The following is a 17,840-nucleotide window of genomic DNA, read 5'->3' as shown; positions in this document are numbered from 1 at the left end:
TGCTACTTTTTAGGTTGTAAAGACTCATTGAAATTGAAGGCATAGGCCTAGGCCTAACTGATTCCATTTTTGGTAAATATGATTATGAATATGTGAGGTAGATAAGAATCTGATAATTACGTTTAGGTGTAGACCCTAGGCCTAGACCTAGGCTACTTTATTATACTACCTAGGCCTAGGCCTAGGCTAGGCCTTAGGCTAGCCTACTAACTAGGCCTTCTAGGCCTAGCATACTAGCTAGGCCTGGCCCTAGGCTAGTTAAGTTAGGCCTCTCTAGCTAGGCTAGACCACTAGCCTTGGCCTAACCTAGTAGGTCTAGGCCTACCTAGGCTAGATAGCTACTACTGTAGGCTACCTGGTAGCCTCCTGCCTAGGCGGCGCGGTGCTAGTAGGGAGCCTAGGCCTAGGCTAGTTCCCTTTCGCACCTGATTTGTATTTATTAATATTAAACTCTAAAAATCTTTATCCTGAATACGCTACCACCATACCTTAGAATTAGGCTAGGCCAAGGCTTTATTTATGAAGAAAAATCACATATAATAATTTTAAAAAAATAATTCTTTTAAAGATGTATTGTCCCCCTGAAAAAATTATTCTTAACAACATTTTTGTTGAATAGCCTAGGCCTAGGCCTATGCCATTTTAATGTAAACATAATAGTTGTCCACTTTGACCAAACATTGGATCGAAAAAAAATGTATTTACCTGAAAAAAACTGTAATTTAAAGCAAAAAATTGCAATAGGTGTGGTGAATTTTGTCCAAGATGGGGAAATTTCTGTCCAGAATGGGGAAATATTTTGTCCAGAATAAGGACAAAAGCGATAGGTGGCGCTATAATCGTGTCCAAGATGGGGAAGCTGTCCAATATAGAGAAATCCGATTTGTCCAAAATGGGGAAATTTCTGTCCAAGATGGGGAAGTGGTGGCGCTATATCGTGTCCAAAATGGGGAAATTTCTGTCCAGGATGGTGAAGTGGTGGCGCTATATCGTGTCCAAAATGGGGAAATTTCTGTCCAGGATGGGGAAATGCTGTGTCAAAAATAGGGAAGCTGTCCAATATAGAGAAATCCGATTTGTCTAGAATGGGGAAATTTCTGTCCAGAATGGGGAAGTGCTGTGTCCAAGATGGGGAAGTTGTCCAATATAGAGAAAGACGATTTGTCCAAAATGGAGAAATTTCTGTCCAGAATGGGGAAGTGCTGTGTCCAAAATAGGGAAGCTGCACAATATAGAGAAAGCAAAACATTAAAACAACATAAGACACTTTTTTTTGTTTTAAAACTTTAATTAAGTTCACACTTCTAATCTGAAAACACAACAAAATGTACATAATAATAACAGTACTATGTTACACTTTACAAGTACATTTGAAGTGGAAAGGTGTTCTATTAATTAAATAATTACCACCGTTATCAGCTAATTTTAAGTATAATAAACATAGTGAGGGATGTGGTTCCAATTTACTTCTGAAGTAAATTTTCACTGAATCTATACATTTATCTGACGTTAAAAACTACAGTATATTATATTAAATTCCAAGCATAAAAACCACAAAAAAATTAGTACCGGCACCGCCATTATTATACCACATCAGTAAGAGTACAGAATATTTATTAATATATTTAATACATGTTGTCACTTCTTTTTCTTCTTTCTATCCTTTTTATTTTTTCTTTATTTGTTTTTGTTTTTGTTTTTTTTTTCGACCACAGGCCGCGGGTATTAATCTATCGTCACATGCAGTAATTCCACATGGAATTTCGACCACATGATGGAATCCTTGAGTTATTATAGTAACTCAATGGTTTAAAATCAAACGTACACGCCGAATCATTTATTTCCAGCTATAAACTAAGTGATATCATTGACAAATCGTGCAATATTTGGCCTAATTTTAACTAATTAACTAATTCTCACTTTACAATAGTATACGAGTGTTTGCATATTTGTAACATAGTATTAATTAGTGCTTTAAATACGTTATTTCCTACTCCAAATAGGCATAGTTTAGGGCTAATAATTATGTTGATATTAAAATATGATTAACAGCCAGTGCTTTGCATTTTCTGTAAGGTTTATGCTCAATTAGATTTTTTTTGGGGGTTAAATTTCTCTCAAAATCTTTGTGTCTATACAAATGTTATTAGTGAGCAACTATTCTGTCAATGTGTATTCCTTTAAATTTACCAGGGAGTGAATTGCTGTGCTGATTTATTATGGCTACTGATGTTCTTCCCATTTTCTTGAAAACTTTCCCATTCTGCCGATCATCTCTAATTCCATCAAGAAAAATTTTCATAGTATTAAGTAATTCACTCGTCGAATCTGCAGCATTTTTACTATTAATATTTATTATTGATGAGGAACCAATTTTATTCTTATGCAATAATTGAAGTGTTTCTCCGTAAACATTACCTAAAGGTACAAGAAACACATGATCCTCGGCCTAAGGTAACTTTCCTAAGTATACAATAGTGTTTATGTAGTTGTAGAGCGAATGTATGTCCTTAACCATCTGTTGATCTTGCTTGTGGGTCTCTCTTCTTGCTTCGGTTCGTAACCGCTCTTGTTGATCATATATTTTCTTTTTATGAGTACATCTTTCGCACATGACATGTGTTATGCATTCCTTATGATAAGGCTTGTGGCATGTAAAGCAGTTGATGACTTGTGGAGTGATGGGTGTGTTGCAGCAGTTTGTCAGAGGTATTGCGGACATCCTTGATGCAGGGGCATTGTGGCAGTTATCAATTTCTAAATATCCACGCAAAATCTCCCTTCTCAAATGCTTCAACAAGCTTCCGCCTAACAACCCTCTCGTCTTCTTCAAATCGTAGTGTTGATGGATCTTTTCCTGCACATAGTGCAGCAGCAAATGCAAATGCTATACAAAAATGGCCACAAGTGTTACTTGCATAAGGTTGTTGCTGTACACCATGTAGGCCTACGTGAAAATTCATGTTGGGAATGCTGGGTTCCATCAACTTGCATGCCACCTGAGTCAATTCTAACGGGTAATTTCTTGGATTCAATGTCTGTAAACTATCGTACACATCGACGTTACTATTGGTAAGTTGTTGGTACCAATGCTTGTCTGATATTGTAATCCAGTTCGAACATATTGTGTAGTCTTGACAAAATTGTGCATTTGCTGTTGATAGATGGTGTCTTGCAATCCACGTGTTTCTGGATAGTTTCTCTTTAGAATTATGTTGGCGGCATTTATAATCCTATTATCTACCTCATTATGTCTCTCTTCTACAAGCTTTTTATGGTGTAATCATAGTTGGTATTCCTTCAGCCACCAGTCATTGGGTTCATCAGTCGTTTGTGCTACAACACTTGACTTAAGCGTTGAAATAATCAGTCTTCCAAGACTATCTTTGGTTGTTTTAAGACCGAACGACTTGTTAATGTACTTAATGTGGTTTCCATTTAATTTATTATTTCGACGGTGTACTAAGGATTTTACCATAAATAAATGATTCGCTATTGACATTTCATTTAAAAAATGCTTGAACTTATTTAATTAGGAATACAATTGTTCTGCAACTTGTGTATTTGTTTTAGACTTCGATTGTGGTACAAAATTAATTTAAAAAAAAAATTCAGTTTCGCTATTTGTGTTAGCCTCATGAAATCGGTCGAAAAGCGCGTACGTGCTGCTTTGTCCAGCTAGTTACAGGATGCCCGGTTTGCGACGTCGCACGAAGCCCATTAAAAGTATTAACTTTTGCACACCAAATATTCTCCTCTGTAGAATCAGCTTCTCTTCCTTCGAACGGAAAGAACATTGGCTCTGTTTGACCATCATAATGCAAATTGTTACCAAATTTTGCAACAACGTGTGTCATGTGCACAATTATTATATTTGGCTTATGTTTCATTGACATGATTATGTCTGTGTAATCTCGAGGCGATTCTGCTCGTAGGACAAACTTAATTCCGTAGACTACTCCATGGGGACAATGTGATGTTAATATTCCCCCGGAACACCCCCAGATTTTCTTCATTATTCTATTGAAATTATTATGGTTCTTGGCTAAAGCCTCCCTTATACTACAAATAATGTCCAACTTACTTCCTTTTGATGCAAGATTGATAGTTTTAGCTATTTTCTTGACTTCTTTAACAGTAGATTGGTGGAGCATTTCAAAAAGTCTCTCCTCACTCATATGTCTGCAGTCAGCAGTCAAGTTACCGTCTTCTGAAACTTTCCTGAATCCTGTGTTGTAAATTAAATTGTCTTTTCTTGTATGCTCACCGATAAACGGAGACCATTCGTTCAGACCAGCCGTTATTGGAAAATGATTTACGAGGCCTCTAGATAGTATATGCAAACTAACTCGTTCATAAAATTCTATGAAATCTACTTTTTCTTTACATTCACGAGGCTTGCCAAGTTCAGAAAAAGCTGTCCTAAAATGAACCTTTCTGTTCACATCCATGATCATTATTGTGGGATGGTAAACACATATATTGCAATGCATATCTTCATTGATATTTGATTGAGCTTCAAATGCTAAATAAGCATTCAACACCAATGTTTGATCAATTTCTATGCCCGATGTTTCGCTTAACAATGCTACCAGTAGCTATGTGATGATCCACGCCTGACCTAAGCCATAGACAAACATCAAAATCCAATACAAAATGAATCATTATAGTTATAAATACCAAGTTCATAATCTTTGTAATGGTAAGTCATTGAACATTTTGGGCACATATTTGACAGTTTCTCTTTTATACAATTCGGAAAAATCGAATTTATTAGGCCTTGGATACTGTAGTTTCTCTAATTTGGACACAGCACTTCTCTATTCTGGAGAAATTTGTCAAAATTATATTTTTCTGCTAAAAATTTCTCTATTTTAGACAACATTTCCCCACTTTGGACAAATCGGATTTCTATATATTGGACAGTTTCTCTATTTTGGACACAGCCCTTCTCTCGGGGCAAAATGTCCCCATTTTGGACAAATCGGATTTCTCTATATTGGACAGCTCTATTTTGGACACAGCACTTCTCCATCCTGGACAGAAATTTCCCCATTTTGGACAAATCGGATTTATCTATATTGGACAGCTTCCTTATTTTGGACACAGCAATTCCCCATCCTAGACAGAAATTTCCCCATTTTGGACAAATCGGATTTCTCTATATTGGACAGCTTCTATTTCAGACACAGCATTTCCCCATTCTGGACAGAAATTTCTTCATTTTGGACAAATCGGATTTCTCTATATTGGACAGCTTCTCTATTTTTGACACAGCATTTCCCCATCCTGGACAGAAATTTCCCCATTTTGGACACGATATAGCGCCACCACTTCCCCATCTTGGACAGAAATTTCCCCATTTTGGACACGATATAGCACCACCACTTCCCCATCTTGGACAGAAATTTCCCCATTTTGGACACGATATAGCGCCACCACTTCCCCATCTTGGACAGAAATTTCCCCATTTTGGACAAATCGGATTTCTCTATATTGGACAGCTTCCCCATCTTGGACACGATTATAGCGCCACCTATCGCTATTGTTCTTATTCTGGACAAAATATTTCCCCATTCTGGACAGAAATTTCCCCATTTTGGACACGATATAGCGCCACCACTTCCCCATCTTGGACAGAAATTTCCCCATTTTGGACACGATATAGCACCACCACTTCCCCATCTTGGACAGAAATTTCCCCATTTTGGACACGATATAGCGCCACCACTTCCCCATCTTGGACAGAAATTTCCCCATTTTGGACAAATCGGATTTCTCTATATTGGACAGCTTCCCCATCTTGGACACGATTATAGCGCCACCTATCGCTATTGTTCTTATTCTGGACAAAATATTTCCCCATTCTGGACAGAAATTTCCCCATCTTGGACAAAATTCACCAACCCGTCTCAAAAATTGTCAAATTGGCTGCCAACCAATGGGTTTTTGGTTAAATTTTTTTGTCATTTTATAAGTGAAAACATTATTATGTTTCGGTTGTTTTTCTACTGAACTTTATTAAAAACTACAAAATAAATAAATATTAAAAAGTCTGATTTAATTAATCTTTATTTTTAATGTTTTTTGGGGACAATACATCTTTAAATTGATGATTTTACAGACGTTTTTTCGCACACTCTAGGCTAGGCCTAGCTAGGCCTATGTTTTTTAATACTCAATCAATGTTCAATTTGTTTGTTTCTAATCTATGGAATGCCAAAAGAGCAACTTTTTTAGAGGGCTAAGAACTATGTAATGTAATCCATATTCTTTAGATATATTTAACCAATAACGCATATTTTGGTGAAAATCATGTTCAATACAAATAAAATGTTATTGATACTGTTGTGATGGTTTCGTTAACTTTAATTAAGAACAGATGATTTTCGTGCTACAGAAGCCATCTTCATCAGAAGAAGTACTTCCTGAACAGAGGGTCATATTATGAGAACAAAATTACTGTAATGATTAGCCTACATAACTGTATGGCTGAAAAAAATTAGAAAGATTTTGTGACTGCGCAAAATCAATAGAAAAAACAACATAGTGTATAAAGGCAGAAAAATGGTGGTGACAAAATTAATTTCTGTGTGTAGGCGTAACCTATTACCCCTTTTTAAAAACAGATATGCATATATTTATTACAAGAAATCTTAGAAATTGATTTGATGATTAAGTATTTTTGTGTTTAGGTAAAAGAGAATGGCACATCTTCTAGGTTCCAAGTATTGTTTAGATAGTTTAGGAAATGATACTCAAGATTTACAAAGTGCCATCAATGATGTGTTCTCAAGAGTTGGCCCTGTACGTTACCCTTCATGGAAATTCCCAGACAAGGTATGTAAGTTCCAGAATGGTCAAACCTGTACTATACAGAAATTTTTTATGCTTGCTCACAGTTATCAATTTGTATCATTTTTTAATACATGCAGCACGTTACCATATGATCATAATAGAACATTTACTAGAGTTGGTTCGAGACAGCGATTCAGCTTAATATTCATAAAAAAATAAGAATTTTGTCGAACATAGCATCTCATACCTATTGAACTGAAACCACTAATGATTGAGTGAAGAATGTTAACCACTAAACTGGCGTGTGGCGCAGTGTGTTGGACGTTGGACTACCGATTGTCAGACCTAGGTTCGAATCCAACTCTTGCCGCATTGCTTGTTTCCGTAGGCAAGATACTTTACTTACGTTGCCTCTCTCCACCCAGGTGTATAAATGGGTACCCAGTTAGATCTAGACACAACTTTGTGCTGGTTACCGGCTGCATTATGGGAGTATGTTTCCATACGTGTTTGATCCCAAAAAATACTGGGGTAATAATCCTTTGAGCATGATTACTCATGAAAAGGGCGCTATATAAATGTGGTATTATTATTATTATTATTATTAAGCGACTAATGTGACTATTGACAATTCCATTTTTATATTATACTATTTTATATACAATTATATATATTTATTTTCAGATCTCCTGTGATCTTGATATTTCGGAGTTATTAGATGAGTTTAAATACACCAGTGATGATGAAGAACACAGCCAAGTGTCACACATTGTTTCATTTGAGCTTGTCATTGATAGGTAAAGTAAAAAATCATATATTAACCTCTCTGATTAAAGACCTCCAATTAAAGACCATTTACTGTACCGCAAGGCCATAACCAGGTATTCGTTGGATTGGAAAGAACCACCCTTTTTCCTGAAAAGTGCCTTTTCCAAATATTCTACTAGTAAATAGGCCTATTGCTCATGACAATAATTGTTTGTCCAATCCTATACCTACTGTAGCCACAGACAAAGAATCCTGAAAAACATGGTAGTTACTCACACTCACGTCATATTGCGAATTTTGGACAAAAAGTGTTTTGAGAGCGCTTTTGATTTAAACATTAGCGCGAGCCTATCTTTACCGCTGAGAATTGTATTGAGAAACCCGAAGACTTCACGCGAGCGAGACGAACTGACTAAGAACATTATTACTATAGATTTTCACTTCATACACGCTTATTATTGAACAATAGTTAGTATAAATAACTGCTAGTTAATTAGAGACATTCGATGTTACTAAGAATACTAAAGAAATTACTTATAATACAAATTTAAAAGATTTATAACGATTCTAGTTTAGGTAACATTCGCCCATTAACAATGAAAACAAACAAATCCTGCGTAGAAAATCGCTGAACTCTAAAAAGTTTGTTTTAATATCACGCTAAAATTGTTTCCGAATTTTTAAATACATATTTGTAAATATTATGTTAAATTTCAATATCTTTACTTTTAATCCTCAAAAAATCAAAATGTTGATATTTTTTAAAAGAATTTTATGATCATTTGAAATCGGGTATATTTACTATCGATCGCGCTCCGCCGGTGCCCGAGTAGGTGTGTACGCATCGCTTTTGCAGGCTCTATTCCCAGTAGCGAGTTTCGGTCGCGCTAACATAAGCAATGTTTTCTACATTTACATGCATTAGGGGTAAATTATGTTTAATTGTTTTTACCGCATAACAAAATTCCCAAATTTATTTCTTTTCTTGCCTAACCGTTTCTGTCACCCTAAAATCAATACTTTAACTGCATAATTTTAAGCGAAAATAACATAAAAATAGGCCTACTATAATTTGATCACTTCTGCGCAATACTTTAAAGTTGTTGTATACAATACAATTATTTTAAGAATATAAATAAAAAAACACAGAAACTAATAAAATGGCAACTAATTGAAAAGTCAAACTCATTTATTTCATCAATTAAATATTTGAAAAAAATCAAATCAAGTAAGGTACTGCTGTGTAGGCCTTAAATATGATTACTGTATTTTTTAGTTTTAATTTGTATAATGGCCTAGGCCTAATAATATAGTACTAACAACAAGTTTATTTCTAAAGGCAAGAATAACAAACAGCTTTATTTATTTACCTTCAATATTAAATCTATGAGAAACCTTAATTATGAGAATCATTTAACGCTGTGGCTAAAGATACGGTACCGTATTCTAACTTCTGTTTACTAAAGGTACGGTAAAATTGCATTACGTCATAATCAGCCAATGGGGTGCTGGTACGTGTGTGACGTCATCGTATAAGAACTATTCTTTTTCATATCGCGTCTGTTGTATGTAGAGAATTCCTGTCGGCGGCGCCAGGCTGCATGGATGTGTGCGCTGATGATGGTTTTACTTTTATTCCAAATGGCCTTTATGCCTATATTTTTTATTAAACTTTGTTTACAATGGTGACCATAAACAACAAGCAAATGCGGACAATAAAGGGGTCCTCAAATACTATGATTTTTAGACAGTAGCCCCAGGTCTGAGTCACAGAAATCAGCGCACACACACGGCTGGCCCCAGCCTGGCATCGCTTTCCCTACACAAACAAACTCATAATGAGGTTATGGTACGTAGGCCTAGGCCTCTTTTGAAACGGTTTTTTGTATTCTAGAATTAAAATCAACATGTTTTGGCTTTTCAATAATAATAATAACAGACGTAGGCTACATTTAATTTTTGTCACACACGACGGCGATAAATGAAGCATAAAGAAAATGCGGTTGATCACTGTTTTCGCGATATGAAAAAAATCCTAAGTCTTTATACGATGACGTCACACATGTACCAGCACCCCATTGGCTGGTTATGACGTAATGCAATTTTACCGTACCTTTAGTAAACAGAAGTTAGAATACGGTACCGTATCTTTAGCCACGGCGATCATTTAAATTTCTGTCACCGTACATTTCATTATAATGAAAACCTTTAATTTAAAAGACATTTAATTAATAAGAGCTGGTCAAATTTTTTTGAATGTCAACATGCTGTCCATAAATAGCCGCTTTCAAGTGATGCAAATGTTTTCTGGAGTCAGATCCTATAAAAAATATAGAAATATAAAAAGTATGTTAATTTAAATATGTATTTGAAAGATGGGCTAGAGGTATACTGCATGATAAATTAGGCTGAAAAACCTAGCATGTGGTCCTAGGCCTACTACAAGGCCTAGCTTAATGTTTTAAATCCCATAAAACGTTTGAATTTAATACAAGTACAAAATCTAATTTATATAGAGTTGTAAAGTGTGGTACATTCAGTACATTAATTAAAATAAATGAGAATGGGGCCTAATATTAATAAATAAACATGTAAAAAAATTGGCCTAAACGACTACGTGTGTATCTTATACGCATTGATTAACACGCAGTACGCGTTGGACCATCAAGGCTAGGCCCAGCTTCGCACAAACCACCGTTATACATGTGATTTGTTTACCTATTTCAATCGCCATTTAAAAAATATTTGAAAATATCAACATGCCCATTTTTGGTCAAACGAATATTTACATTACATAGTAACTTTTTATTTAGTCACTCGTTTACTCAAAAATTGAGGAATTTTTTTATGGTCTCGAAAAAATGTACAATATTATTATTGATAAAAACCGTATAAAATCTAACAAAAAGAAGGGCAAATTCAATGATTACCTGACACGATCATAACTGCTATCCTGTTCCAAAAACCAAGTCACGTGCTTCTTCAACCCTTGCTTTAATTATTCTCATGAATTATTCATAAGGAACTATAATTTAAGGCTTTCAATTGGTTAAAAGAGTTTAACCCTATTAAAATTTTAAATTCACATCATTTCCGGGTGATGTTGTCGCGCTTCGATGAATCTCAGAAATCACAAATGACCGCTAGAGGGCTCACTACTTTTTGTCTAGTCTAAATGAATGTGTACTATTTTCCATTTCAGGATGGTGCTTCTGCTGCAGAGTTTCACACGCTATGTAGAGCAGCTACAGCAACTACTGTCTGGCAGACCTGTTACCCGTGGTGATGGACTGGGAAACCAGATGTCCATTGGCCTAGTTGTTAAAAAGTTCTGGAACAAAATGGTGCAACTCTATTCAGCAGTACAGCAATGTCAATCAGAGGTTAGTTTGGTTGTTCAGTGCAGACAATGTGAGGTGCTTTCCCGAATAATCGTATGATCAGAACCGTACTGGATATGATCAACTAGCGTTCATAGAAGTACTGATACTATAAAATACTCTACTTGCCACAGATTGACTTCTTCATCAGTAGGCCTACTTCTATAAATGGATGATTAGTTAGGAACATAAACATTAGTCGATCAACACACAGTACCATTTTTTTTGTACGATCATTCGGGAAAACACCATCGACATTTGCTTGTTTCAAAATAATAATACCCGATTTGTTTTTGGACCTCTCCCATTGGAAATAACTTATTTTGTTATGTTAATACATTTTTGTCACCATGCCTATCATGCTTTTGCATATTGTATACCTTTTTTTGTTCTAAATAAATGTTTCTCATTCATTTTTTCATTCAATTTACAGAACAGAAGTAAGAGTCGTACAATACAGAAATTGGAATCAATAAACAGAGACTTACAGTGTAAGCCTGGCAATGGGCCAAGAAATCTTTCTGCTTCAATGGTTTTTAATGCTCAACACTCAGGAAAAGAACAAGATCTTTTGGTTGGTTCATTAGGATTAGTAAAAGATGAAATATCTAAAGACACGCGTACAGTCTCATCCCAAACGCTTGAGACTGCATTTGTACCATGTGAAGCCTGTGCCAAAGTGCAATTGAGTCTGAAAGAGGTTAGTAAAATGATTGCCGGAGTTTGTGTTTCTCAAGGAATCACCAGTGCCATTCATAAGCATATGAACAGTGAGATCGATGCCACACTAACAGCTGCAGATCTCGCCAGATGGTCAAATGAACAGACTAAAGACTTGGAAAGGATCAATCAACATCTGGATAACCTGATGAATCAAATTGATCCTCTGACATCAGATCTTGGAAAATCAAAAGATGAATGTCTGCATTTAAAAGAAAGTCTGGCAAAGAATGAAAAAGAGCTAAAGAAAGAAAAGACGCAAAGGGAACAGCAGTTGAAGACACATGCCGCAAAGTTGAAAGAAATTGACCAAAAACATTCATCAATATTATCAGTAATAGAAAGAAATAATGAAGAACTTAATGATAAAAAGAAACTTCTTGAAGCACAAATCACAATCTTGAGAAAGGAAGTGCAAAACCATGTTGATTCTGTGAAAGACCTAGGTAAGTGAAATGATTACATTACAGGCACTATTACTGTCAGTAGCATAGATGTTGTGCTGGATCAAGGTGGGTGGCCTTAAAATTCTTCCACCCAGCCTAAAGCTTTTTTTTATGGCTATCCATGTAGCCTACACTATTTCAACATTCAATTTTTCATATTATAAAGAGTAGAAAATAGAACCAAGGCTATCCAACATAGCATTGGTTGAACATTTGGTTATTTTTACATTTTTATCATTGACAAACTCTTTCTTTCAATACTTACTTACAGAACAACGGAATGCAAAATTAACAAATGATTTGGATGACAATCAAATTGCCAGAGGACAAATAGATGAACTTGAAACCAGTTTGAAAGACATCAACAATGAGCTTAAAACAACCCTGACTGAATTAGATGAAAAGGCCAGGATTCTAACAAAAGAACAGGCCAAGAATAGAAGTATACAAAAACATAGTCAGGTACATTACCAGCAGTTTTTCTAAGCCGATTGTAAAAGAAGCTCATTAACAAAATAAATGTCAGCTTTAAATGCATGTACAATTGCAGTCATGGTTCTGGATCTGACCTACCTGCAGAACTCATTAATTTTAAAATGTATATTATACTCTCCATCAAAGATTGTATATTTAGGGAACTTGTTCATCATAATGATTAATTCTGTAAAACATGCAAACACACACATACTCTTAAAAAGATGAGTACTTTTGGAACAATGAAGCATTGTTTATTAAATTAATCGGTTAATTACACTCATTATTCTGAAAGCATGATGTATCCAAGAGCCATACTATGTTGTACGTTTTAATTAACCTTTTGGTTTATGTAAGGGTTTACAAGTGAAACATGACGCCCTGTTACAACGAGTTGATGAACTTAATGAAGAATGTGAAGAGTTGAAAGAAAAGGTGGATGAAATGGAAGAAGAAAATGAAAAGGCCTTTGATACGTTGACATCAACACAGAAAGAACTGAAAGCATTGAAAGAAGAGTTAAAGCAAGAGAAGGTAGAACATATTCATTCATCAGTCTGAATAGAGAGTAGGAGAGAGGTGACACAATGATAGGGAATCAATTTAGACTCATCATAAGCATCTAGTTGTGCTTTCATCCTGATATATGCCTTTAGATCACATTGGTACCATGGGTATCTGTCTATGTGCATTAAAATGAACCCATTAAAGACAGGGTAGGTGGTTGTTTGAACCTCAACCACTGAAGTATTTAGTACATTTATATATCCTAATTACTATTCTGGTTAGAACTGCTAGAACAAATAACGAGCAATGAAAAGACAAATGCTTAGTATCACACTAAGCAATAAAATTGAAAGCACAATTATAAGGGAATTTTCTTAAGTCAAAAACATCCTGGATAAAATAAAAAAAAAGGAGGAATACGAAAATGTTGGTGGAGAGACGATCTCAAACCAAAAACACATTGGCTAGGACAGCACAGAACAAAAAGTAGGAAATACTCTTTATTGTACTCAGAACAAACATACCTATTGTTTTTTCTTTATTTTTCAAGGATTCAGGTACTGCATTGAAAACTGAAAAGGATTTTCTGATGAACTCAATTCAGGATCTTCAGAAGATGATCATTGCACTAGAAGATCAGCTCAATGAAACTGAAGACAAGATGAGGATAATCTGCCAATACCCAGACCAGCCAACGGGCCTGAAAATGACCAGGCCTAGAGGTATGTACAAAGTTGAAAAGCCTGGGATGTAGTAAGGTACTAGAAGAATATGTCTCTCAGATCAGTCCTGGCTTGACAGTGACCTGGCTGTGTTGTGATGGTTGATGTTGTGGCTGCTATTGTTGTAGCTGCTATTGTTGTGGTTGTTATTGTGGTTGTTGTTATCCAAGTAAATGTCACTGTAGTAATGTTACTAGCAATATTTCAAAGCTTTATTATATAACAATCAACTCACTACTTGTATTGTCTGTAGAAGTCTTGTGAAAAGAAATTCTTTCACTTTTTGATTTAACTTATTTTTATTTAAATTTGTTATTGAAGATTCTGATACAATGTCAAGACAGATGCAAGCAAACAATGTTCGGATTGAGGTGTTGGAGGAAACAAACAACATGCTGAGAGATGGCATCAACAAGCTGTTTGAAGAAGGCCAGCAAACAACTGCCAAGGTAAGTGTAGGGCATGGTCATAGAGTTATGTCAATGAATGTGGCATGTCCAGGTCTCAATTCTTATACTAATAAAATTTATATATTTCTTTCCAGAGAACACCGGTTGGACCAGCTGTACCACTCTGGCAACAGTCTACTGGAAATCAGCAAATGTCCAATCAGAATGCTCCGAACAATCGGCTAACAGATAACAGGGATTTGTATACATATAAGTAAGTTAAGGCTATTATTTACATTATGACCTTAAATGACCCTTTTGTGAGGTCAAATTTGTTAAGACTTTTTTCTGTGATTATTAGGACTTAGTAGAAGTGTAAAATGTAATCAATTATTTGTATTCATGATTGTAAATCCCATACTGTATTTGATTGATCATTTGATTTTGCTTAAATTACTCAAAGCAACAGTAGCTATGGTAACACTATAAGTAAACATTTAGATATTCAGGGGAATTATCACAGGCTGTATTACAGAAACCAAAGATTTCTAAAAATGTTGTTGGCAGTTAAATTGGGGTTCTGACCTTATCTTAAATTGACCTAATGTGACCTCAAATGACATCTTTGCAAGATCAGATTTTTCAGGACTTTTTTCTGTAGCTCTTTACACCAAGTAGAAGTCTCCCCAACCAGCCTACGCCTCTGTCAACTATCTATTGCATTTACAAGCACAGAAATTGTTAATTAATTTCTTGTTCTGCATTTTTTTAGAAGTCCTCCAGTAGACAGACATGATAAAAATAGTGGCTCTAGTCTTCCAAGACCACCATCACGTGGCGGAACAAGAAAAACGGGTAAATAGATACTTATAGATACTTATGCTTATTAAACAAAAGTGTTTTTCTTTTTCTAAATGATTAGTATAATAACTTTAAGGAATTCGTACAACTTATTGTTAGAGTAAAACAAACCATAAAGACAGACCTTGTTAGCTGAATAATAAAGACAAACATGACATTTATAATCGTAATAATCGAGAGCTTCCAATTTGCGACTCTTTTGCAATTGGTTGTGCGCATGCAGAGATTTTAGATGCGCTTCCTCGCTTGATTATTCTCTACAGTGTTTTCAGGTTCTACAGTGATACAATATACATAGGGTGTAATTAATTATTTTTCCTACAGCTGAAAAGAAAAGAATACCAGTAAACAATGTGCAGTCTGAAAGGTTAATAGGGTCTGGTAATGGAAGTCTAGGAGCTTACAGGAAACTGAAAGCATCTGGTAGCATCAAATCAGCTGGAGATTCTTATGGTAAGTAACTGTATAGTAGTAGAGGTATTCTTTATTTTAAAGGTCAAAGGTTACAGGTCAAATTATATGGGTGGTTATGTTGTCTAGAAAAGTCGTATCTCAGATATACAGTACCTGAATTTTCTAGATCTGGAAAACTCATCTTAGGTAGTCAAATACTGTAGATCTAAGAGTGGTCAAATTGTATCACATGACTCAACAACCATCAACTTTAAAAAAATCAACCCATGCAAATTTTTCATGATATTAACTTTTAATTTAAATAATATTACCATAGGCCACGGACAGTATTGACATCTTTGTATTACAGTGTACTGTAATATATTTATGTTCTTTATTATTTGTTAACCCAAAAATAATTTTTTTTAGTATTCTACTAATTTATTTTTAAAGGAATTATATACTTTCTAATATAGTGATATTATATTAATTTGGTTATTTTTTTACTTATTTTTAAAAATATGTATTTATTTATTCTTTCTTTTTGTTTTCATAGATAATCCACCAGGTAACCCCAAAATTGGCTGGAAGACACCAGCACCTTCTTCAGACTCTGATTACATTTCATCACCCACATATATTTGCAATACTTGTGATAAGATGTACACAACAGAACAAGATCTTGAGATACATAAGTCATATTGTTATGAATAGTGGTGCACTGCTTCATGAAGTTTGACCGTCTTGCTTCTTGGTTTATTCTTTTTGGCTCAAAATGCATACCGTAAAGAAGCCAATGGGCTTCTTTTTAGGACAATGACATCTCATGAAATTTTCTCATCAGTAAATTCATAAACATTCACTAATATACAAATAATGAATGTTTGAGTTGGATAGTGAGAATATTTCATAGGTTGTTTATTTTTTCATCGAATGTATTATTCTCTCCATTCAACAAACTTATCTGTCATAAATTATTGACAAATGCTAGGCCGGGATGCTAGGTCAAAAGAGCGCTCAAACTTTAGATGCGAAGTATAGTAGTTATAGAAGTCACGCACTTCTACAGCTTGTTTTTCGAAATATCAGTCAAACGAAGTGTAGCAAAATGTTAAAAAAATGTTTACAAAAAGCTGAACGTGCATTAATTATCACCATTAGATATCACTTTTCGTTAGGTAGAGCTAATGTCGAAAAGAAAAAATAACTAACACAAAGAAAGTTATGTTTTATATTATTTCGATATATTTATTGCATCAAACCACCACCATAATTAGGCATCCATTTAAATACACTTGGTATAACGATTATAAAACATAAATCATCCAATAAAACAGTAATAAGAAAATTTGTATTTAAAAATGTATGCGCAACAATAGAAACAATACGAAATTGCATCAAAAGACTTAGGCTAATCCAGTATTGTATCAAAACACTATAAAATACAAACAAGTCTTAAATGCACTTAACATAAGAATTACAAATAATAAAACATCCGATAAAAACAGTATAATAACATACAAACTATTTGAAATATATGTTACAACAATTAAAACAGAAAGAAATTGCATCATGAGAGGCCCTATAGGTAGGCTCTTAAGCTAGTCCAGTATTGTATCAAAACACTATAAAATATAAATCTATTAAAATATAATTGATCACATAAACAATATAAGAATATTAAAATCCATATTTAAATGTATATAAAATAGAAACTACGAAATTATAAAAACAGGCTTTTCTATAAATTTCCTCAAGACACTATAAAATACAAAAGACGTCAGCAGATAATAGCTGAATTGACGCATTAGTTTATAGGCTAGGCATACAAGATTTACATACGCACATTAAAGATTATAAAAATAGACGCATGAATAATTATTTTAATAAATTATATAAAACAGCAGTAAATTACAGTATCATCGTCGTCGTAGGTTAATTGGGTAAAATGGCAACATTTCTTCCCAAAGTATACAAAAATACCAGATAAAAGAAACCATCTTCTTTATATTCAAATTCCGGAAATAAGTTAAATCGTGCATCACTGGGAGTTGACGATTTTGACTAATTAATGAATAAGTTCATCCTTCATGGCGACAGTTATATTGGACTGCATACATTTTTTATTCGCTTTGTGTGGCCAACAGCTAGTATCTTCGTTATTCCAGTGAAGATTGAAATTACTACTATTAATTTCACTCTGTCCTGGTTATTCAAGTGTTTTGATTTCAAATTATTTACGCCGGAGCTTCAGAAATTAATTGGCGTGTCATGTTAAAAAGGGTCAAGTTAAAACCTGACGAATCAGGTATAAATCCTTAGGGTAGGACTATTAGATGTGCGCTGCCCATATTATTATTATCTCAATGAATGAAAATGACA

General features: G+C 34.6%; 1 protein-coding gene across 1 annotated transcript; it reads left to right on the top strand.

The window, feature by feature from the left end:
• The first annotated feature begins 43 nt into the window (after positions 1–43).
• LOC140045119 (coiled-coil domain-containing protein 157-like) lies at positions 44–17,019 on the top strand. The gene is made up of 13 exons (XM_072089873.1): positions 44–72; positions 6,696–6,840; positions 7,483–7,595; positions 10,769–10,949; positions 11,380–12,112; positions 12,384–12,574; positions 12,944–13,120; positions 13,644–13,815; positions 14,137–14,264; positions 14,360–14,478; positions 14,977–15,059; positions 15,390–15,518; positions 16,015–17,019. Exons 2-13 carry the CDS (start codon positions 6,706–6,708, stop codon positions 16,170–16,172), a joined length of 2,319 nt encoding a protein of 772 aa, XP_071945974.1. The 5' UTR covers positions 44–72; positions 6,696–6,705; the 3' UTR covers positions 16,173–17,019.
• The last annotated feature ends 821 nt before the right edge of the window (positions 17,020–17,840 follow it).

Source organism: Antedon mediterranea, chromosome 3 (assembly GCF_964355755.1).
Source record: "Antedon mediterranea chromosome 3, ecAntMedi1.1, whole genome shotgun sequence".
NCBI classification, from domain to species: domain Eukaryota; kingdom Metazoa; phylum Echinodermata; class Crinoidea; order Comatulida; family Antedonidae; genus Antedon; species Antedon mediterranea.
The sequence above is the reverse complement of the archived record's forward strand: the minus strand, read 5'-3'. Positions and strand labels throughout refer to the sequence as shown.